The 24,353-nt window shown below is 42.7% G+C and overlaps 1 protein-coding gene across 1 annotated transcript in view; it reads right to left on the bottom strand.

Moving 5' to 3' along the window:
* LOC139386866 (guanine nucleotide exchange factor VAV3-like) overlaps positions 1-15,901 on the bottom strand; it is a 105,553-nt gene extending 89,652 nt beyond the window's left edge. Inside the window, exons 1-2 of the mRNA XM_071132725.1 lie at positions 15,534-15,901; positions 10,761-10,877 (exon numbers count right to left, since the gene is read on the bottom strand). Coding sequence (XP_070988826.1) covers positions 10,761-10,877; positions 15,534-15,737 — 321 coding nt within the window. The 5' untranslated portion in view covers positions 15,738-15,901. The remainder of the gene's footprint in view (positions 1-10,760; positions 10,878-15,533) is intronic.
* Positions 15,902-24,353: the final 8,452 nt, after the last annotated feature.

Raw genomic sequence — 24,353 nt, 5'->3', positions numbered from 1 at the left:
TCTTCAGTACTGTTGTCATGGAGAGTTACATGAGGTTTGATATCCCACTTGTTAGATGTCTTCAGTACTGTTGTCATGGAGAGTTTACATGAGGTTTGATATCCCACTTGCTAGGTGTCTTCAGTACTGTTGTCATGGAGAGTTACATGAGGTTTGATATCCCACTTGCTAGGTAGGTGTCTATAGTACTGTTGTCATGGAGAGTTTACATGAGGTTTGATATCCCACTTGCTAGGTGTCTTTAGTACTGTTGTCATGGAGAGTTACATGAGGTTTGATATCCCACTTGTTAGGTGTCTGTAGTACTGTTGTCATGGAGATTTACATGAGGTTTGATATCCCACTTGCTAGGTGTCTTCAGTACTGTTGTCATGGAGAGTTACATGAGGTATGATATCCCACTTGCTAGGTGTCTTCAGTACTGTTGTCATGGAGAGTTACATGAGGTTTGATATCCCACTTGCTAGGTGTCTGTAGTACTGTTGTCATGGAGAGTTACATGAGGTTTGATATCCCACTTGCTAGGTGTCTTCAGTACTGTTGTCATGGAGATTTACATGAGGTTTGATATCCCACTTGTTAGGTGTCTGTAGTACTGTTGTCATGGAGATTTACATGAGGTTTGATATCCCACTTGCTAGGTGTCTTTAGTACTGTTGTCATGGAGATTTACATGAGGTTTGATATCCCACTTGCTAGGTGTCTGTAGTACTGTTGTCATGGAGAGTTACATGAGGTTTGATATCCCACTTGCTAGGTGTCTGTAGTACTTGTTGTCATGGAGTTACATGAGGTTTGATATCCCACTTGCTAGGTGTCTGTAGTACTGATGTCATGGAGAGTTACATGAGGTTTGATATCCCACTTGCTAGGTGTCTTCAGTACTGTTGTCATGGAGAGTTACATGAGGTTTGATATCCCACTTGCTAGGTGTCTTCAGTACTGTTGTCATGGAGATTTACATGAGGTTTGATATCCCACTTGTTAGATGTCTTCAGTACTGTTGTCATGGAGAGTTACATGAGGTTTGATATCCCACTTGCTAGGTGTCTGTAGTACTGTTGTCATGGAGAGTTACATGAGGTTTGATATCCCACTTGCTAGGTGTCTTCAGTACTGTTGTCATGGAGATTTACATGAGGTTTGATATCCCACTTGTTAGGTGTCTGTAGTACTGTTGTCATGGAGATTTACATGAGGTTTGATATCCCACTTGCTAGGTGTCTTTAGTACTGTTGTCATGGAGATTTACATGAGGTTTGATATCCCACTTGCTAGGTGTCTGTAGTACTGTTGTCATGGAGAGTTACATGAGGTTTGATATCCCACTTGCTAGGTGTCTGTAGTACTTGTTGTCATGGAGTTACATGAGGTTTGATATCCCACTTGCTAGGTGTCTGTAGTACTGATGTCATGGAGAGTTACATGAGGTTTGATATCCCACTTGCTAGGTGTCTTCAGTACTGTTGTCATGGAGAGTTACATGAGGTTTGATATCCCACTTGCTAGGTGTCTTCAGTACTGTTGTCATGGAGATTTACATGAGGTTTGATATCCCACTTGTTAGATGTCTTCAGTACTGTTGTCATGGAGAGTTACATGAGGTTTGATATCCCACTTGCTAGGTGTCTGTAGTACTGTTGTCATGGAGAGTTACATGAGGTTTGATATCCCACTTGCTAGGTGTCTGTAGTACTTGTTGTCATGGAGAGTTACATGAGGTTTGATATCCCACTTGCTAGGTGTCTTCAGTACTGTTGCCATGGAGAGTTACATGAGGTTTGATATCCCACTTGCTAGGTGTCTGTAGTACTGTTGTCATGGAGAGTTACATGAGGTTTGATATCCCACTTGCTAGGTGTCTTCAGTACTGTTGTCATGGAGAGTTACATGAGGTTTGATATCCCACTTGCTAGGTGTCTTCAGTACTGTTGTCATGGAGATTTACATGAGGTTTGATATCCCACTTGTTAGGTGTCTTAAGTACTGTTGTCATGGAGAGTTACATGAGGTTTGATATCCCACTTGCTAGGTGTCTTTAGTACTGTTGTCATGGAGATTTACATGAGGTTTGATATCCCACTTGCTAGGTGTCTTTAGTACTGTTGTCATGGAGATTTACATGAGGTTTGATATCCCACTTGCTAGGTAGGTGTCTATAGTACTGTTGTCATGGAGAGTTTACATGAGGTTTGATATCCCACTTGCTAGGTGTCTTTAGTACTGTTGTCATGGAGAGTTACATGAGGTTTGATATCCCACTTGTTAGGTGTCTGTAGTACTGTTGTCATGGAGATTTACATGAGGTTTGATATCCCACTTGCTAGGTGTCTTCAGTACTGTTGTCATGGAGAGTTACATGAGGTTTGATATCCCACTTGCTAGGTGTCTTCAGTACTGTTGTCATGGAGAGTTACATGAGGTTTGATATCCCACTTGCTAGGTGTCTGTAGTACTGTTGTCATGGAGAGTTACATGAGGTTTGATATCCCACTTGCTAGGTGTCTTCAGTACTGTTGTCATGGAGATTTACATGAGGTTTGATATCCCACTTGTTAGGTGTCTGTAGTACTGTTGTCATGGAGATTTACATGAGGTTTGATATCCCACTTGCTAGGTGTCTTTAGTACTGTTGTCATGGAGATTTACATGAGGTTTGATATCCCACTTGCTAGGTGTCTGTAGTACTGTTGTCATGGAGAGTTACATGAGGTTTGATATCCCACTTGCTAGGTGTCTGTAGTACTTGTTGTCATGGAGTTACATGAGGTTTGATATCCCACTTGCTAGGTGTCTTCAGTACTGTTGTCATGGAGAGTTACATGAGGTTTGATATCCCACTTGCTAGGTGTCTGTAGTACTGATGTCATGGAGAGTTACATGAGGTTTGATATCCCACTTGCTAGGTGTCTTCAGTACTGTTGTCATGGAGAGTTACATGAGGTTTGATATCCCACTTGCTAGGTGTCTTCAGTACTGTTGTCATGGAGATTTACATGAGGTTTGATATCCCACTTGTTAGATGTCTTCAGTACTGTTGTCATGGAGAGTTACATGAGGTTTGATATCCCACTTGCTAGGTGTCTGTAGTACTGTTGTCATGGAGAGTTACATGAGGTTTGATATCCCACTTGCTAGGTGTCTGTAGTACTTGTTGTCATGGAGAGTTACATGAGGTTTGATATCCCACTTGCTAGGTGTCTTCAGTACTGTTGCCATGGAGAGTTACATGAGGTTTGATATCCCACTTGCTAGGTGTCTGTAGTACTGTTGTCATGGAGAGTTACATGAGGTTTGATATCCCACTTGCTAGGTGTCTTCAGTACTGTTGTCATGGAGAGTTACATGAGGTTTGATATCCCACTTGCTAGGTGTCTTCAGTACTGTTGTCATGGAGATTTACATGAGGTTTGATATCCCACTTGTTAGGTGTCTTAAGTACTGTTGTCATGGAGAGTTACATGAGGTTTGATATCCCACTTGCTAGGTGTCTTTAGTACTGTTGTCATGGAGATTTACATGAGGTTTGATATCCCACTTGCTAGGTGTCTTTAGTACTGTTGTCATGGAGATTTACATGAGGTTTGATATCCCACTTGCTAGGTAGGTGTCTATAGTACTGTTGTCATGGAGAGTTTACATGAGGTTTGATATCCCACTTGCTAGGTGTCTTTAGTACTGTTGTCATGGAGAGTTACATGAGGTTTGATATCCCACTTGTTAGGTGTCTGTAGTACTGTTGTCATGGAGATTTACATGAGGTTTGATATCCCACTTGCTAGGTGTCTTCAGTACTGTTGTCATGGAGAGTTACATGAGGTTTGATATCCCACTTGCTAGGTGTCTGTAGTACTGTTGTCATGGAGAGTTACATGAGGTTTGATATCCCACTTGCTAGGTGTCTTCAGTACTGTTGTCATGGAGATTTACATGAGGTTTGATATCCCACTTGTTAGGTGTCTGTAGTACTGTTGTCATGGAGATTTACATGAGGTTTGATATCCCACTTGCTAGGTGTCTTTAGTACTGTTGTCATGGAGATTTACATGAGGTTTGATATCCCACTTGCTAGGTGTCTGTAGTACTGTTGTCATGGAGAGTTACATGAGGTTTGATATCCCACTTGCTAGGTGTCTGTAGTACTTGTTGTCATGGAGTTACATGAGGTTTGATATCCCACTTGCTAGGTGTCTTCAGTACTGTTGTCATGGAGAGTTACATGAGGTTTGATATCCCACTTGCTAGGTGTCTGTAGTACTGATGTCATGGAGAGTTACATGAGGTTTGATATCCCACTTGCTAGGTGTCTTCAGTACTGTTGTCATGGAGAGTTACATGAGGTTTGATATCCCACTTGCTAGGTGTCTTCAGTACTGTTGTCATGGAGATTTACATGAGGTTTGATATCCCACTTGTTAGATGTCTTCAGTACTGTTGTCATGGAGAGTTACATGAGGTTTGATATCCCACTTGCTAGGTGTCTGTAGTACTGTTGTCATGGAGAGTTACATGAGGTTTGATATCCCACTTGCTAGGTGTCTGTAGTACTTGTTGTCATGGAGAGTTACATGAGGTTTGATATCCCACTTGCTAGGTGTCTTCAGTACTGTTGCCATGGAGAGTTACATGAGGTTTGATATCCCACTTGCTAGGTGTCTGTAGTACTGTTGTCATGGAGAGTTACATGAGGTTTGATATCCCACTTGCTAGGTGTCTTCAGTACTGTTGTCATGGAGAGTTACATGAGGTTTGATATCCCACTTGCTAGGTGTCTTCAGTACTGTTGTCATGGAGATTTACATGAGGTTTGATATCCCACTTGTTAGGTGTCTTAAGTACTGTTGTCATGGAGAGTTACATGAGGTTTGATATCCCACTTGCTAGGTGTCTTTAGTACTGTTGTCATGGAGATTTACATGAGGTTTGATATCCCACTTGCTAGGTGTCTGTAGTACTGTTGTCATGGAGATTTACATGAGGTTTGATATCCCACTTGCTAGGTGTCTTTAGTACTGTTGTCATGGAGAGTTACATGAGGTTTGATATCCCACTTGCTAGGTGTCTTCAGTACTGTTGTCATGGAGAGTTTACATGAGGTTTGATATCCCACTTGCTAGGTGTCTTCAGTACTGTTGTCATGGAGATTTACATGAGGTTTGATATCCCACTTGTTAGGTGTCTTCAGTACTGTTGTCATGGAGATTTACATGAGGTTTGATATCCCACTTGTTAGGTGTCTTCAGTACTGTTGTCATGGAGATTTACATGAGGTTTGATATCCCACTTGCTAGGTGTCTTCAGTACTGTTGTCATGGAGATTTACATGAGGTTTGATATCCCACTTGTTAGATGTCTTAAGTACTGTTGTCATGGAGAGTTACATGAGGTTTGATATCCCACTTGCTAGGTGTCTTCAGTACTGTTGTCATGGAGAGTTACATGAGGTTTGATATCCCACTTGCTAGGTGTCTTCAGTACTGTTGTCATGGAGATTTACATGAGGTTTGATATCCCACTTGTTAGGTGTCTTCAGTACTGTTGTCATGGAGATTTACATGAGGTTTGATATCCCACTTGCTAGGTGTCTTCAGTACTGTTGTCATGGAGAGTTACATGAGGTTTGATATCCCACTTGCTAGGTGTCTTCAGTACTGTTGTCATGGAGAGTTACATGAGGTTTGATATCCCACTTGTTAGGTGTCTTCAGTACTGTTGTCATGGAGAGTTTACATGAGGTTTGATATCCCACTTGCTAGGTGTCTTTAGTACTGTTGTCATGGAGAGTTACATGAGGTTTGATATCCCACTTGCTAGGTGTCTTCAGTACTGTTGTCATGGAGAGTTTACATGAGGTTTGATATCCCACTTGCGAGGTGTCTTTAGTACTGTTGTCATGGAGAGTTTACATGAGGTTTGATATCCCACTTGCTAGGTGTCTGTAGTACTGTTGTCATGGAGATTTACATGAGGTTTGATATCCCACTTGCGAGGTGTCTTTAGTACTGTTGTCATGGAGAGTTTACATGAGGTTTGATATCCCACTTGCGAGGTGTCTTTAGTACTGTTGTCATGGAGAGTTTACATGAGGTTTGATATCCCACTTGCTAGGTGTCTTCAGTACTGTTGTCATGGAGAGTTACATGAGGTTTGATATCCCACTTGCTAGGTGTCTTCAGTACTGTTGTCATGGAGAGTTACATGAGGTTTGATATCCCACTTGCTAGGTGTCTGTAGTACTGTTGTCATGGAGAGTTACATGAGGTTTGATATCCCACTTGCTAGGTGTCTGTAGTACTTGTTGTCATGGAGAGTTACATGAGGTTTGATATCCCACTTGCGAGGTGTCTTTAGTACTGTTGTCATGGAGAGTTTACATGAGGTTTGATATCCCACTTGCTAGGTGTCTTCAGTACTGTTGTCACGGAGAGTTTACATGAGGTTTGATATCCCACTTGCTAGGTGTCTGTAGTACTTGTTGTCATGGAGAGTTACATGAGGTTTGATATCCCACTTGCTAGGTGTCTTCAGTACTGTTGTCATGGAGAGTTACATGAGGTTTGATATCCCACTTGCGAGGTGTCTTCAGTACTGTTGTCATGGAGAGTTACATGAGGTTTGATATCCCACTTGCTAGGTGTCTGTAGTACTGTTGTCATGGAGAGTTACATGAGGTTTGATATCCCACTTGCGAGGTGTCTGTAGTACTGTTGTCATGGAGAGTTACATGAGGTTTGATATCCCACTTGCGAGGTGTCTGTAGTACTGTTGTCATGGAGAGTTACATGAGGTTTGATATCCCACTTGCTAGGTGTCTTCAGTACTGTTGTCACGGAGAGTTTACATGAGGTTTGATATCCCACTTGCTAGGTGTCTTCAGTACTGTTGTCATGGAGAGTTACATGAGGTTTGATATCCCACTTGCGAGGTGTCTTCAGTACTGTTGTCATGGAGAGTTACATGAGGTTTGATATCCCACTTGCTAGGTGTCTGTAGTACTGTTGTCATGGAGAGTTACATGAGGTTTGATATCCCACTTGCGAGGTGTCTGTAGTACTGTTGTCATGGAGAGTTACATGAGGTTTGATATCCCACTTGCGAGGTGTCTGTAGTACTGTTATCATGGAGAGTTACATGAGGTTTGATATCCCACTTGCTAGGTGTCTTCAGTACTGTTGTCACGGAGAGTTTACATGAGGTTTGATATCCCACTTGCTAGGTGTCTGTAGTACTGTTGTCATGGAGAGTTACATGAGGTTTGATATCCCACTTGCGAGGTGTCTGTAGTACTGTTGTCATGGAGAGTTACATGAGGTTTGATATCCCACTTGCTAGGTGTCTTCAGTACTGTTGTCATGGAGAGTTACATGAGGTTTGATATCCCACTTGCGAGGTGTCTGTAATACTGTTGTCACAAGTTAGGCTTATCATTTTTAAATGTTTTGAAATGGATGGTGATAGATGAGATTTTATGTCTTCGTGGCTTGCACTTGATGACAGTAACCAAATCACATGATCATGGAACTTGTTCAGTTTAAGTCTCGGTTGTTGAATCTTGTTATGTTCATACAAATATTTACACGTCAAGTTTGCTGAAAATAAACGCACAGTTGACAGTGAGAGGACGTTTCTTTTTTTGGCTGAGTTTATACGTATGCATATCAAACAGAAATATATATATTAAATTAATACATCATTGTATTATTATTAATGCCTTTTCCTTAGACAGACGAAACCTGGAGCCCCCAGATGACAAAGTCTCTAAACCCAGAACCGTGTGGAGACATGTGTGGAACCGTGTGGAGACATGTGTGGAACCGTGTGGAGACATGTGTGGAACCGTGTGGAAACGTGTGTCCTTGAAAACAAATGTGAAAAAAACGATTTCTTACATTTGTCATTAGCTGGCTAGCTCGTTCACTAATTCAGGATTTTTTTAAAACTGTCTGGGTTTTCACAATTGACACCGCTGATTTTACGATTAGTTTGTTTAGTTTGTCATCCCTAAAACAGCTGATAACCAGGATGAGATTGCCTGAATTCAAAATTCATATGAAAGTAATTTGTTGAACATTTTAACATAATTTTGTGAATAAATAAACATAATACTTACATTTTACAAAGTTATTCCTCTGGAACATTTTCTCCCAAGCAGGGACTTCAGTCCACCATTAATTCAGATTTTTTTTTGGGGGGGGGGGGGGGGATTTTCGCTGTGTTGCAAGGTGTCATGGGATAGCCTTCCCGGCAAAGAGAATGAAAATGTGTGCTTTGTTTTCCAGACCTCCCAAGGAAGCTTCTAGAACTTCTAGAACTTCTAGAACTTATAGAACTTATAGAACTTATAGAACTTCCCGCAAACCTAGTACATATTTGCCGTTTCGTGTTGTTGGGTTTGGAATCATACTTGAATAATGACAGTTTACTTCCATACTCGCTGTACTCTAATTTTAACATGACTTTCTCTCTGTTTTACTCTTAGCTTGCTTGGACAGTTTCCCCACCTCCACCATGTGAATTCTCTTCTTCTCCCTTACAGCTTAGACTACAGGAAGCACAGAAAACACACACCTAGTATTTCACTAGAATCCTTTAACTTGTCTTTCTAACCGTTTAGCAGAAGGCCACCACACCACATTAGAGTTGGGAAGTGCATGAAAAAACAATACATTTACTAATTCATCTGTTTCTGATTCCTTGTCTAATTTGCAGCTCCATTAGTCCAGTGGTCTACTAGTTAAAGCTCCCTTAGTCCAGTAGCCTACTAGTTAAAGCTCCCTTAGTCCAGTGGTCTACTAGTTAAAGCTCCATTAATCCAGTAGCCTACTAGTTAAAGCTCCCTTGGTCCAGTGGTCTACTAGTTAAAGCTCCCTTAGTCCAGTAGCCTACTAGTTAAAGCTCCATTAGTCCACTAGTTAAAGTTCCATTAGTCCAGTGGTCTACCAGTTAAAGGTGAGTAGCTTGTCTTTCACTACTACAGTATATCATGGGGCGGCAGGGTAGCCTAGTGGTTAGAGCGTTGGACTAGTAACCGGAAGGTTGACAAGGTACAAATCTGTCGTTCTGCCCCTGAACAGGCAGTTAACCCACTGTTCCTAGGCCGTCACTGAAAATAAGAATTTGTTCTTAACTGACTTGCCTCGTTAAATAAAGGTCAAATAAAAAATACAAATGTGCACTATTTTGTCTCTGTTTTTCATGTAACACAGATGTTCTGTAGTGATATTCTGATGTTCTGTAGTGATATTCTGATGTTCTGTAGTGATATTCTGATGTTCTGTAGAGATATTCTGATGTCCTGTAGTGATATTCTGATGTTCTGTAGTGATATTCTGATGTTCTGCAGTGATATTCTGATGTTCTGTAGTGATATTCTGATGTTCTGTAGTGATATTCTGATGTTCTGTAGTGATATTCTGATGTTCTGTAGTGATATTCTGATGTTCTGTAGTGATATTCTGATGTTCTGTAGTGATATTCTGATGTTCTGTAGTGATATTCAGATGTTCTGCAGTGATATTCAGATGTTCTGTAGTGATATTCTGATGTTCTGTAGTGATATTCTGATGTTCTGTAGTGATATTCTGATGTTCTGTAGTGATATTCAGATGTTCTGTAGTGATATTCTGATGTTCTGTAGTGATATTCTGATGTTCTGTAGTGATATTCTGATGTTCTGTAGTGATATTCTGATGTTCTGTAGTGATATTCTGATGTTCTGTAGTGATATTCAGATGTTCTGTAGTGATATTCTGATGTTCTGTAGTGATATTCTGATGTTCTGTAGTGATATTCTGATGTTCTGTAGTGATAACTCTGCCCCTGTCATCTGTCTCCTGTCCTCCTCAGTTAAGACAGAGCCTGTTAAAGTGAGACTGACTATCACAGAAGGCGCTACTGGATAGCCATGCAGGCGAAGGAAACACCACACACAGTTTCAACTTCACATTTCTCCCTTTAAAACGGAGCCTAACACACATGCTTCACTGTCAGATGTTGTTGTTGTACCAGCCATATTAAAACCAACTCTCACCATGTTTACCATTGCAGACATCCGTTTCACTACACACCAATACACACCAGTACACACTGATACACACCAGTACACACCAGTACACACCAGTACACACCAGTACACACCGATACACACCGATACACACCGATACACACCGATACACACCAATACACATACGCTATTCACGTGATGTCATCGTTATTCTCACTCTTGTCACGAAATATGCTTTTACCATATTTATTCAAAATCTACATACAATTATATTTTATGCAGTGCTGGTGAAATGGACAATCCAACACATCAGCTGTTGCTTCATTGGATAATAACATTGCCATGCAACCTTATATCTTGTGCAATTTGTCCATTCTTTTGAAAGAATGTGAATTGTCCTACATGAAATTCTCTGAAAGATGAGGAAGGAATCCAGCAGGTGTTCCTACAGGAAAATGGCCGCCCTGGAAATCTTGTGGAATTACCTGGAGGATTCTTACCCGCAGGATATCCCACAGGATTTGGGGGCCATTTTGGTGTCGGACATTTCCTGCAGCTAGTCATTCAGGAAACAATCCTGCAAGATTTATTTGAGGTCTACCTGCAAGATTCCTACATGATTCTGCAGGATTCCTGTAGTAATTGTCCTACAGGAAAGTGGCCACGATAATCCTGTGATATATTCTGCAGGACTTCCTGTACGACTTTTTTGTTAAGGTAAGAACAAACAGAGTTGGCATCGGTACGTCTTTGTTACCTTTCCAAAGTCCCGGACATCAAACAGATCGAAGGCCTCGAACAGATCAGTCTTCTTCATCCCAAACACCTCACAGCAGGATGTCAGGAAGGTCCGGATATTCTTCAAGCAGAGGAACTGGGAACAGAAGAACAAAAATAGTTAAAAATAGAACACTAAGACATGTTGGTTAGTGTTCTGTAACTAATACGTCAGCACAGGTGACAAATAACTGTTAAACGTCAGTATTTACACATATTCTAATGAGACCGGTTTGCACAATAAGACATTCATAACACATTCATAAGACATACATTAGATGTTAAGACATTTATAACACATAAGACAGTAATAACCTCCTGGTGAACTCTAACATTTATCTCTGTTCATATTTCTGAAAAATTTATCAAACAGACTCAAAGAACACACACTGTACTTCAAAGCATTTGAGGGACTTCTAAGTTCCTACATACTCTTTCTTGAACATTAATAACTGAAAGATGATGACATTAACCATCAATCTTTGATTGCTGGAGGAGGAGAAGGTTAAACCTTAAGCAAAGTGGAGTTTTCCATCAAATCTATTCCATTAGGATAAATCAGGACACATCACACTTGTGAACACTAGTCTGAGGGCCAGTCCAGGACAACATCAACACTGATTTTATGGCTTTTATGACTTTTTAACTTTCAGCTTTCCATTTATTTATTTTTATGTGTAAAAACAAAATGATATACTGTAATGGGATTTAATATATATATATATACATGTATTCAATCATGGCAATGTGATTGGCCGGATAAGAAATGTGGGGCTACAGGGGGTTATTTGGTTGGGCTTTATACATTTTGACCAATTATCACGCTCAGTTGGGGGTCAGGAAATCCAGTCTTATTACAGTGTGGCAGGAAGTTGGAACAGGAATACTACACAACATTCATTCTCAACATGCCCATATCTGCTCAGAGCTGGTAACACAGTACAACTAGACATTTAGTTAATAAAGCCCTTTGTGAGTTAAATAGCTGTGACTTTGACTGTTGGGCAGCGCTCTTCCACTTCCTTCCACCGACAGAGAACTAGAGCTAGAGAGAGAGAGAGAGAGAGAGAGAGAGAGGGTCCCTGGGGTTAGAGGATAAATCACTGTGATCAACTGTTATGATAAGGAGACCCAGGAGGAGACTAGCGACACATCCTCAGATGTAGAATACGCCAAGACTCTGCCATGTAACAACACTGGGGGGGAATCGATATGTAGGCCTAATCAATTTAGGTACTGTAGATACGCTATATTTTTAATTATATTGCACTGTTTTAAAGTGTGTCTGCCTAAAAGTCTCGGTTTTACTCCACGGGATCAATCTGAACGTCACAGCGCAAAGTAATCCACTTTCTCCCTCTCTCTTCTTTCTTCTTCTCTTTCAAGTCATCCATTTATTTTTCTCGGTCTCTGATTCTCTCGCTCTCTGTATGAATACACTGTTTTTGGTTGAAGAATCAGCTCTGTCAGAGATCAAAGACATGTTCAACTACTGTGAGTATTCCACATTTAAATGTGAAATATATCAAAATGGTACAATATAAGTTGGCACCAACGTTGATAATGCATATCGTCACCCACACATACACATTCCACTGCCTGCTCCACAAAATGCAGATTTTACACTACCTACCCCTAGATGCAGTACTTGGCTAAAAATAGCAGTTCAGTAGGCTATAACTACTTAATCACAGTACACTGCCCGCTTATCCATCTCTCTCTCCCCATTCCTCCCTCTCTCCATCAATCCCTCCCTCCCCCTCTATCTCTCTCCATCCCTCCCTCCCTTCAATCCATTATGATAGACTTCTGCTTGTATTAAACCACCCACATCGTATGGCTAGAACAGTGGTAGCGCACAATGACAAAGCCATTTCCTATCTGGACTTACTACACAGATGACCTACTGCATCAGATGACCTACTGCTGTAGGCTACAGCTTTCTGCATTGTCCAGTAAGATATGCCTGGACCGGAGCTCTATTCTATTCTATAGTGCAGAATGGATAAACACACAATGGGAAAAGCTTACGAATCCATGCAGATCAATGAAACAGCCATGTTGTGAGATAAAGACAACACTGATAATAAATGAATTGATTGTCCATTCGGGGAAAGATGTAAACGTTGACAATGACGTTGTGACATATTACAGAAACGGAAAGATTAAAACACATCCTAATCTATAGTGGGTGTTCTGACTGTGGGTGTTTCTGCAGAAATTGTCGGTTGCTCAATGCAGTGACACTCTTGAGCTAAACACACACCTTTAAAACCTCTTATGGCTGCGATCCCCGTACAGGGATCAACACCAGGGGAAATTTCAGAGTGACTAACTAAAAATACAACGTCGTAGCATTAAACATTCTTGAAAATGCAAGTGTCTTACATCCTTCCAAAAGATTAGGATCTTGGTAATCAAACTACGTTTTTCCGATTTAAAATAGCTATTACAGAGAACAAATACCATTGCTTTTGTTTGAGAAGAGCAAGGTTTCTCTATGACCAAGGCCACAAGCAGGGCCAGATTCACAGCTAAACATACACCTTTTAAAACAGCTTTCTCTATGACCAAGGCCACAAGCAGGGCCAGATTCACAGCTAAACATACACTTTTAAAACAGCTTTCTCTATGACCAAGGCCACAGGCAGGACCAGATTCACAGCTAAACATACACCTTTAAAACAGCTTTCTCTATGACCAAGGCCACAAGCAGGACCAGATTCACAGCTAAACATACACCTTTTAAAACAGCTTTCTCTATGACCAAGGCCACAGGCAGGGCCAGATTCACAGCTAAACATACACTTTTAAAACAGCTTTCTCTATGACCAAGGCCACAAGCAGGGCCAGATTCACAGCTAAACATACACCTTTAAAACAGCTTTCTCTATGACCAAGGCCACAGGCAGGACCAGATTCACAGCTAAACATACACCTTTTAAAACAGCGTTCTCTATGACCAAGGCCACAAGCAGGACCAGATTCACAGAAGGTTATAATATGGTTTTAGCACATGGCAATGGCACCACATATAACATGTTGTGTGCGTTCACTGTTTCGGGAACAATAAAGTTGTTCAATAAGTTCTACACAGAGTACACCAAAACATTAAGAACACCTTCCTAGTATATTGAGTTGCATCGCCGTTTTGCCCTCAGAACAGACTCAATTTGTCGGGGGCATGGACTTTACAAGGTGTCAAAAACAATTCCACAAGGATGCTGGCCCCATGTTGACTCCGATGATTCTCATCAGTCGTGTCCAGTTGGCTGGATGTCCTTTGGGTGGTGGACCGTTCTAGATACACACAGGAAACTGTTGCGTGTGAAGAACTCAGCAGTGTTGCGGTTCTTAACACACTCAAACCAGTGTGCCTGGCACCTACTACCACACATTGTTCAAAGGCACTTCAATATTTTATCTTGTCCATTTGCCCTCTGAATGGCACACATACACAATCCATGTGTTAAATGTCTCAAGGTTTAAAAATCCTTCTTTAACCCCGTCTCCTCCCCTTCATCTACACTGATTGAAGTGGATTTAACAAGTGACATCAATAAGGGATCATAGCTTTCACCTGGATTCACCTGGTCAGTCTGTGTCATGGAAAGAGCAGGTGTCTTTAAAGTTTTGTACACTCACTGTAAATCTGCCATTTTGATTTTAAGAAAATCTGGCAAAAAAACTACAAGGCCTAGTGGTCATTTCAATAAAAGTCTACAACTAGTAAAAGGCTACTGACAGATGTATTATAAATCATGCAGCCGACACACATCTGTGTGTGTGTGTGTGTGTGTGTGTGTGTGTGTGTGTGTGTGTGTGTGTGTGTGTGTGTGTGTGTGTGTGTGTGTGTCTGTAACTAAAGGGTGGATCAAAGCTGGGATGTTATCTGTCCCCTGGAATGAGTGTTGTGGTGGAGAGGATGGATGATTCTGGGTAGAGAGCAGCGATCTACCCTATGTCCTGTGCACTACTTTTGATGGTATTACCCTATGGTAATAGGGTGCCATTTGGGATGCACACTCTGGACAGCATTCCTGTGTCCCCATGGGGCTGAAGCTTTTTACAAACTTCCTCAACATGATGAGTTGAAGTAGTTAAGAGGAACCCGAGGTTGAAAACCAACAAGGTTTATAGACTGTAGGCCAATAGAGTCAACATTATTCATGAACAGCTAGGAAATACATGTGTGTATTTGAAGTATTAGTTGTAGCTGGGTAGTATAGACCACTTAATTATGTAACAAACATGTCCATAAGAAAGTTGAGTATACTGACTGTCATTACTAAGAAGAGCGCTGAGGATTTTAGAATAGCAATTAGCAAACCAACATAATAATATTGTTTGACACAGGGCCAAGAAGAAACAGAAATACATGAGATGGTTTACCTCTCACTGACTCAGGCACCAGTTTCACAAGTTGGGGATGAAATAGGCCTATATGTTTAATATCATTATAGTGGCAGTTGGTATTTATCTGTGATGATGAATAAACTAGCCAAACCCGAAATCGCATAAAATAGTTTAAACTAATGACAATTATTTAAAATGTGTGTATGACATCAAGGACTATCAATTTCAAATCAATCATGAAATAAATTAATGTATTTCATCATTTACCAAAAAAAATGTTGCTGCACCAAAGATTTCTTGAATAAAAATAAATGGTTTGGTAGCCATTGAATGTATCACACTTTTAAGACTTTTCCCTGTAGCTAGCCTACTAGGCTACACACCAAGTTGTCTTTACCTGAGACATCTGTGGTCTAAGGTTAATCTCCTTCAGGTTGATGGTGTGGGGTTTCAAGTTGTTGAGCAGCTGACAGAGCAGCACCCCGTCCCGGAGCGTCTGAGCCAAGTCAAATACCTGGGCACTGTCCCCGGTTACCCGATGGGTCGGAGGAAGCACCTTGCAGTTTATCAGCCACAACGCGCACTGCCGCCAGTACTTCATCTCCGCTTTCGAGAGTCGAAACAAAGTAGAAGAATAACTAAAAATAGTTATGTCTATTCAATAAGTGTTTGAAACGACATTGTAAACGAAGAACTAGACGTTTGAAAACTGTCACTCTGGTTCTGTTCCTTGTGACGATGAAGAAAGTGATGCTACTTTCTGCTCCACTCGCGAGGTGCGCGATACTGAATTGGTTGCAGTGTGTTTATGGAGCGTGATACTTTTGCACATGAATTCGAGCTCCGAAACGTCAAGCTCTATTTCACTTCCTCTTCCGTCTACATTTTTTGTTTTTTTTTGTTGAATTCGTATGACAAATACTAAATGCTTCTCTAAAGAAGTGACATATTTGGACATGTCATTCATTCATTAAAAAAAAAATGGCAATTGACAAATGGCCAAATATTATTGTGGGAAGTTCACTGAAATGCATTTAGCGAGTGGAATTTAATGGATTACCACACCATAATACACTCACTATATGATACATAATCCCCGAATTACTATGACAATCAATGTGAAAGTTTATTGGATCCATTAGAGTGATGTCATTCACTGTACAATATCATTAAGGCATACATACAGATTGTGACAACTGTATTTCTAGAAACACTTCATTGCTATATAAAAATTTAAAAAGTAAAGCAGTGAAACATTGAGAAAGAAGGCACAACCTTGTTTTAAAGCAGGCATTCCTTCTGGATTACACTGTAAATGGCTTTACATGGTGACTGTTCACTTTAAAGTAAGGGATTTGGTGAAAGGAACCAGAAATATATTTTTGTTTCATGAAACTACAGTCTGAGACAATACTGGAATAGGCCTGCTATAAAGAAAATTCACACATTTAAGGACCAGCCATGAAATGGGTTTAGAGTATTTATTGAGGAGATGGAATGGGTGTGCGAATGAGGATTCACTGGGAGAATGAGAACGGGTCGGATGAAGCCAAGGGCTTCAGATGAAGGATCCGGAGACGTTGACTCTCTAGGTTTTAGCTTGGAGTCTCAGATGGCCTGATGGGGATGTATATGGTAGTTAAGTTTTATCAATAATCTTCTGTGGGGGATTTCCTTCACCACAGCAGCCTAAGTAATAAAAAAAAGATGAAAAAAAGAGAAAAACGGGGGAGGAGGGATGTGATGCAAAACAGAGAGAAGGAATGACTGTTTGGTCAGAGTTAAGTAGGGAGGTGGTAGTGATTAATGAGAGTGAGAACAAGTGTTGAGGCTGATTAGCAGTTAGTAGCAGCTGGAGCCTGTTTGAGGAGTTACATTCAATGTAACTAGTTAAGTGTTGCAAACAGTAGTGGAGGCTGATTGGCAATGGTTAGCAGCCCGGTGCTTGTTGAGTTGCGTTCAAGGCAACTAGTTAAGTGTGGTCTGTTCTCCTGAATTGTTGTGAATCCATAACATTGGAGTTTAAGGACCAGACACTTTTAGAGTATTTATTGAGGAAATGTAATGGATGTGTGAATGAGGATTCAGTGGGGAAATGAGAATGGACGGATGAAGCCAAGGGCTGCAGATGAAGGATCCTGTCACGACTTCCGCCGAAGATGGTCCCTCTCCTTTTTCGGGCGGCGTTTGGCGGTCGAAGTCAGGTTTTGTTTGACCCATTTATTGTATTATTCTGTTGACGGTGGTTTATGGATATTAAACGACACCGTTGTAAATCAGTTTCCGCTCTCCTGCACCTGACTTCTCTGCCGCCAGTAGCATCGCATTACAGATAAATAGTTATAACTACCTGGAAACTATAGTTATAACTACCTATAACTACCTGGAAACTATAGTTATAACTACCTATAACTACCTTGAAACTATAGTTATAACTACCTATAACTACCTTGAAACTATAGTTATAACTACCTATAACTACCTGGAAACTATAGTTATAACTACCTGGAAACTATAGTTATAACTACCTATAACTACCTGGAAACTATAGTTATAACTACCTATAACTACCTGGAAACTATAGTTATAACTACCTATAACTACCTGGAAACTATAGTTATAACTACCTATAACTACCTGCACCTCACTACAGATCCAGAGGGGTTGACCCTGTAGGGTTTGACTTGGAGTCTCAGGTAGACATCACTGCCAGGCCGTGGTAGTAAGGCTGCTGTGGTGAATGTGATCCCCCATAAAAGATAGCGTCAAGTTAGTCCGAACCTGGAATGGAAGTAAGCTGTTCTGGACTGCAGATGCTGAATGGTTGACAGTATAGTTGAGGTAGTACATCCATATGGACTAAATGCCCAAGGATTGAACCAACCTTAGACCCCAGAGCGAACGAGCAGAAGCGACGGTCGCAAGAAAAGAAAAAGGAAAACCGAAGGAAGAAAACCTTCAGAACCGATTGACTCAGCTGGGGAGCCAATCCTTTTTTGGGGGGGGCTGGTTGGGTAGGATAACGGTGCGTGAGGTGGATTGGTGTCCGTGAAATGAGGCAGAGGCTGGAAGACTGTGCCTGAGTTAATGCAGTTTGAGAGATGAGCATGTTGTAGGCTGTTGATGTCAGATTGGATGTAGGAATGATAAGCTTGAGAGGACCGGCGGCCGAGGAGTTGTATGGTCAAGTCCAGGATGCCAAGGAGGCGGTGCAGATGCGGAAGGAGTCAATCAATTAAATGTATTTATAAAGCCCTTTTTATATCAGCCAATGTCACATCGTGCTATACAGAAACCCAGCCTAAAACCCCAAACAGCAAGCAATGCAGATGTAGAAGCACGGTGGCTAGGAAAAACTCCCTAGAAAGGCAGGAAACTAGGAAGAAACCTAGAGAGGAAACAGGCTCTGAGGGGGGGCCAGTCCTCTTCTGGCTGTGCCGGGTGGTATTGAACATCATGGCCATGTACTGTTATAAACATTCATAGATGACAAGCAGGGTCAAATAATAATCACAGTGGTTGTAGAGGGTGTAAGAGGTCAGCACCTCAGGAGTAAATGTCAGTTGGCTTTTCATAGCCGATCATTCAGAGTTAGACAGCAGGTGCGGTAGAGAGAGAGAGAGTCAAAAACAGCAGGTCTCGGACAAGGAAGCACGTTCAGTGAACAGGACAGGGTTCCATAGCTGCAGGCAGAACAGTTGAAACTGGAGCAGCAGCACGACCAGGTGGACTAGGGACAGCAAGGAGTCATCAGGCCAGGTAGTCCTGAGGCATGGTCCTAGAGCTCAGGTCCTCCGAGAGAAGAGAGAGAGAGAGAATTAGAGGGAGCATACTTAAAATTCACACAGGACACCGGATAAGAAAGGAGAAATACTCCAGATAATAGACTGACCCTAGCCCCCCGACACAAACTATTGCAGCATAAATACTGGAGGCTGAGACCGGAGGGGTTGAGAGACACTGGCCCCGTCTGGTGATGCCCCCGGACAGGGCCAACCAGGCAGGATATAACCCCACCCACTTTGCCAAAGCACAGACCCCACACCACTAGAGGGATATCTTCGAACCACCAACTTACTATCCTGAGACAAGGCCGAGTATAGCCCACAAAGATCTCCCCACGGCACGAACCCGACAGGGGCGCCAATGCGGACTGGAAGATCACGTCAGTGACTCAACCCACTCAAGTGACGCACTCCTCCTAGGGATGGCATGGAAGAGCACCAGTAAGCTAGTGACTCAGCCCCTGTAATAGGGTTAGAGGCAGAGAATTCCAGTGGAGAGAGGGGAACCGGGCCAGGCAGAGACAGCAAGGGCGGTTCATCGGTCCAGTGCCTTTCCGTTCACCTTCACACCCCTGGGATAAACTACACTCAATCATAGGACCTACTGAAGAGACGAGTCTTCAATAAAGATTTAAAGGTCGAGACAGAGTCTGCATCTTTCACACGGGTAGGCAGACCATTCCATAAAAATGGTGCTCTATAGGAGAAATCCTGCTTCTAGCTGTTTGCTTAGAAATTTTAGGGACAATAAGGAGGCCTGAGTCTTTTGACCATAGCGCACGTGTGTACATGTACGGCAGGACCAATTTGGAAAGATAGCCCATGTAATGCTTTGTAGGTTAGCAGTAAAACCTTGAAATCAGCCCTAGCCTTAACAGGAAGCCAGTATAGACGCTAGCACTGGAGTAATATGATCACGTGTTTTTGTTCTAGTTAAGATTCTAGCAGCCGTGTTTATCACTAACTGAAGTTTATTTAGTGCTTTGTCAGGGTAGCTGGAAAGTAGAGCATTGCAGTAGTCTAACCTAGAAGTGACAAAAGCATGGATACATTTTTCTGCATCATGTTTGGACAGAAAGTTTCAGATTTTTGCAATGTTACGTAGATGGAAAAAAGCTGTCCTTGAAACAGTCTTGATATGTTTGTCAAAAGAGAGATCAGGGTCCAGAGTAACGCAGAGGTCCTTCACAGTTTTATTTGAGATGACTGTACAACCATCAAGATTAATTGTCAGATCCAACAGATCTAGATCTAGAATCTTAACTAGAACCAAAACACATATTACTCCAGTGCAAGCTTCTCTACACTGGCTTCCTCTTAAGGCTAGGGCTGATTTCAAGGTTTTACTACTAACCTACAAAGCATTAGATTTATTTGTTTCTTGGGGCCTAAAACTAGCATCTGTTTTGTCTGAGGTTAAAAGTAAAACATTTGCCGCCATCCACTTCCTTATGTCTGAAACACAGGCTTCTAGGTCGGTAAATTTTGGATCTTCACCATGTTTCATCGAAATGTACAGCCGTGTATCATTTGCATGGCAGTGAAAGTAACATTGTGTTTCCGAATGACATCACCAAGAGGTAAAATGTACAGCTTTTTCAAACATTTGAGAGGAATGGAAGATTTGATATAGGCAGATTAGTTTTTATATTTGCTGGGTCATGGTTTGGCTTTATTCCTGTCACTTTTCAGTGAGTTTGGTACATATCCGGTGGATAGGGAGCCGTTTATTATGTTCAACATAGGAGGGCCAAGCACAGGAAGCAGCTCTTTCAGTAGTTTAGTTGGACTAGGGTCCAGTATACAGCTTGAAGGTTTAGAGGCCATGACTATGTTCATCAATGTGTTAATAGATATACTATTGAAAAAACTTGAGTGTCTCCATTGATCCTAGGTCCTGGCAGTGTTGTGCAGACTCAGGACAACTGAGCTTTGGAGAAATGTGCAGATTTAAGAGGAATAATTTGCTTTAACGATCATCTTTTCGTCATGGAAGTTCATGAATTTATCACTGCTGAAGTGAAAGCCATCCTGTCTTGGGGAATGCTCCTTTTTAGTTAGCTTTGGAGAATTGGTCAGAAGGACTGGTAAAGCATTGGTCTCAGATGGGAATGGAGCCACTGGAGTGAGGCGATGGAACCAGAATCGTGATGAATACTGGATCGGATGGAGAGACATGTTGAGATTGAGCTGCAGGAAGTAGGTGAGTTGTTCGTAAGGGTAGATGGTAGCCGGAACAGGTAGACTGTGGTTCTGCCAAACTGATCGGTTCTGCTGTGTTTGATGGGGAAGATGAGGGTTTCTTTGTCAAGGATGGTGACGTCTGACACGCTGGGAGGAGATCGAAGGATTGTAGATAGCAGACGAGGATGTAAACACTGAACATAGCAGAAATTCCAAAAGAAACATTGATTCTAGTGTGGAAGACACGGCGATGGAGATGTAGCCAGACTGCAGCATCTCCATGCAGGCAGACAAGATGTTGAGTGTGATAGGCTGGCGGCGAGGGAGGGTGGGTGGTGGACTTTGGTTCATTGGATGCCCTTGAGGAGAAGGGAGACTTGCGGGTGAGAGGGAGGAGCATGGAGACCCAAAAAGCAACTTGATAAAGACGTTTATCCCGGCCAGGTGCGTCCGGGGAGGAGGATGAGCGCAAGGAGATGGATGAGCTGGCATAGGTGACGAAGGCAGACACAGTGACCAAGTCATTGGCGGGAAATAGATGTGATAAATGGTATGGAAACCCTACATGCATCTTCAGACTGTCCAGTAAGATGGCAGAGTACTTGGTTCAACTGCCGATAGGATGGAGTGGTGTAATTCAGAAATGAGGCAATGGAGTGGATGGTTCACAGGAAGGTCAACATGGAATAAGGTTGGTAGGGTTTCTGCATACGGGGACAAGCGCCTGAATCTCTGAAATTTAAGAAAGACAGAATCAACGATTGAGTTACGTTGATCAGGTACATGGGCAGCTCTGAGAAGGGACTGATAGCCAGGTTTGACGTCTTAGGAAAGCCACTGACGTTTAGTGCAGTGGGGAGATTCCAGGTAATTGGACAGAAGGGAAATGCGCTGAAGTTGGGCAAGATGCAGGGAGGTCTGAAAGGAGACAGTGTCCAGTATGATGCCAAAGAATTTGAGGCGAGTGTAGGGGCCTTCTGTCTTTTCCTCAGAGAGAGGTATGCCAATGCGGCTGAAGGTGGAAATTAGAAGAGGCCTAGGGCTGAAGAGAAAGAAGGGTCACCAAAAGTGAGGAAATTGGCGAGGAGGTGGAGAACATACAGGAAGCCTGTTGACATTCAACAAGATCCAAAGGCTACGGTACTGAATATTCGAGGACTGCGATTGCATCCAATAGTCAGGCAGACAGAAGTAGTACCACTCCTCCCAGCAGACTCCGAAAAGATGCCAGGTGTCAGGATGGAGGGGCAGCACCATTAAAGTGGAGATGATGTCGGCCTTGGCAAGGCTCCACGGCCAGCAAGTTTAATGTGAGTGATGGCATGGTTGATTGTGGCATACTGTAAGGAGAAGTCAGGTCTGGGGATGAGGTTGTTAACACTGGAGACTTGGGTGGGGGGGGGGGGGGGGGGGTAGTGGAGAGACGATAATATTCTTGCCAATTTTAAGCTTCTTGCCAATTTTGAGGTGGGGAATGGCAGGGAGGGGAAGGGGCCAATCATAAACCCGTTTCACCTCCTTGGCCACGAGGGTGGTGACAACTCCTAACTCGTCAAAGTCAAGCAGATGTTGGAGCGGAAGTGCAAGGAGTAGAGATGAGGCCGGGAGAAAAAACTCAATTCAGTCCATCAAGAAAATATCAGACAAAAGGAGGGGTCAGGGTGAAGAGTGGAGACGGCTTGAAGATCAGGGCATTGGGTGGAGGATGAGCCGGGGTGGTTGTAGAGAGGGAGTGGTGGGCCGGAGGAGGGCTGGTCTGCAGCCGGGGTGGTTGTAGAGAGGGAGCGGTGGGTCGGAAGAGGGCTGGTCTGCAGCCGGGGTGGTTGTAGAGAGGGAGCGGTGGGCCGGAGGAGGGCTGGTCTGCAGCCGGTAGTGAGGACTTGAACAGAGGCAGTCTGTTCACTGAACTGGGACAGGGTCGTAGCTTGGATGGCTGTGGGTCCGTAACTGGCTGAGGAGGTGGAGCTGTGAGAGGTCGTTGGTAGATGGGAGGCCAGAGCGGGCAACCAGATGATGAGTTGCAACGCCGGTGGCGACAGAGAGAGGCGGTCGCTAGCAGAGAAAGTGGGTAAGCCACTGGCCGAGGCAATGGTCACAGGGCCAGCGAGGCCGGAGGGAGAAGTAGGAGCAAGAGGGAAGGAAGCTGAGGGGCCAGAGCAGGCGTACAAGGTGGGCAGGCACTGCTGGCAGAGGAGGAGACAAGGGCAGGGAGGGAGGGTTAGAGAGTAGGAAAAGCTGACGATAAGGTAGAGAAGTTAGCGGGAACAGAAAGAATTGGAAGGCCCTTGGCAGGGGCAGAGGCATGGCGTCCAGGATGTTTACAGGTGGTGGGCCCGAGCCACCCCGCATGTGGAGAGGCTGATTGGCCTGGAGGCCGACCACCGCATTCCGGTTCTTTGTGAGGCCTGGAACGAGGGTGTTACAGGACTCATGAAGACTAAACTTTGAGGAGACCTTTTTGCTAACTCAAGGCTTGTCACGCAGCATGCGACACAAAACAGAGAGAAGAAATGACTGTTTGGTCAGGGTAAAGTAGGGTGGTGGTGGTGAGTAATGAGAGTGAGAACAGGTGTTGAGGCTGATTAGCAGTTAGTAGCAGCTGGAGCTTGTCGAGTTGCTTGGGAGCTATGTTCAAGGCAACAGGTTAAGGGTGGAAAAAAAAAACTAGTTAAGTGTTGCAAACAGTAGTGGAGGCTGATTGGCAATGGTTAGCAGCCCGGTGCTTGTTGAGTTGCGTTCAAGGCAGCTAGTTAAGTGTTGCGTTCAAGTCTGGTCTGTTCTCCTGAAATTTTGTTCATCCTTTACACCAAACACGTGTGTCTGGGGGTTGCAAATACTTTTCCGTAGAAACAATAAGCTTCATGTGATTTCCAGAATATTTTTATTAAATTCATAGGAACAGACTGGATTGGGGAATCATAACAAGTGACATCAATAAGGGATCATAGCTTTCATCTGTATTAACCTGGTCAGTCTATCTATGTAATTGAAAGATCAAGTGTTCATAATGTTTTGTAAGCTCAGTTTACTGTACACATACACAAACATGCACAAACAGGAGTTTTGAGTCATGAAATAATTTGCAAGAGCAACAAACGACTGAGAGAGAGAAATAATCAAATAAAAGCTGTCTGAATGGAGTTCTTTACTTTCACCTGTGTGTGTGTGTATGTGTATGTGTGTGTGTGTGTGTGTTTTGGTTTTCAATTTGCAATGAAATGTATTTGAAACTGATATATTTGTTCTTT

Source organism: Oncorhynchus clarkii, chromosome 28, assembly GCF_045791955.1.
Source record: "Oncorhynchus clarkii lewisi isolate Uvic-CL-2024 chromosome 28, UVic_Ocla_1.0, whole genome shotgun sequence".
NCBI classification, from domain to species: domain Eukaryota; kingdom Metazoa; phylum Chordata; class Actinopteri; order Salmoniformes; family Salmonidae; genus Oncorhynchus; species Oncorhynchus clarkii.
The sequence above is the reverse complement of the archived record's forward strand: the minus strand, read 5'-3'. Positions and strand labels throughout refer to the sequence as shown.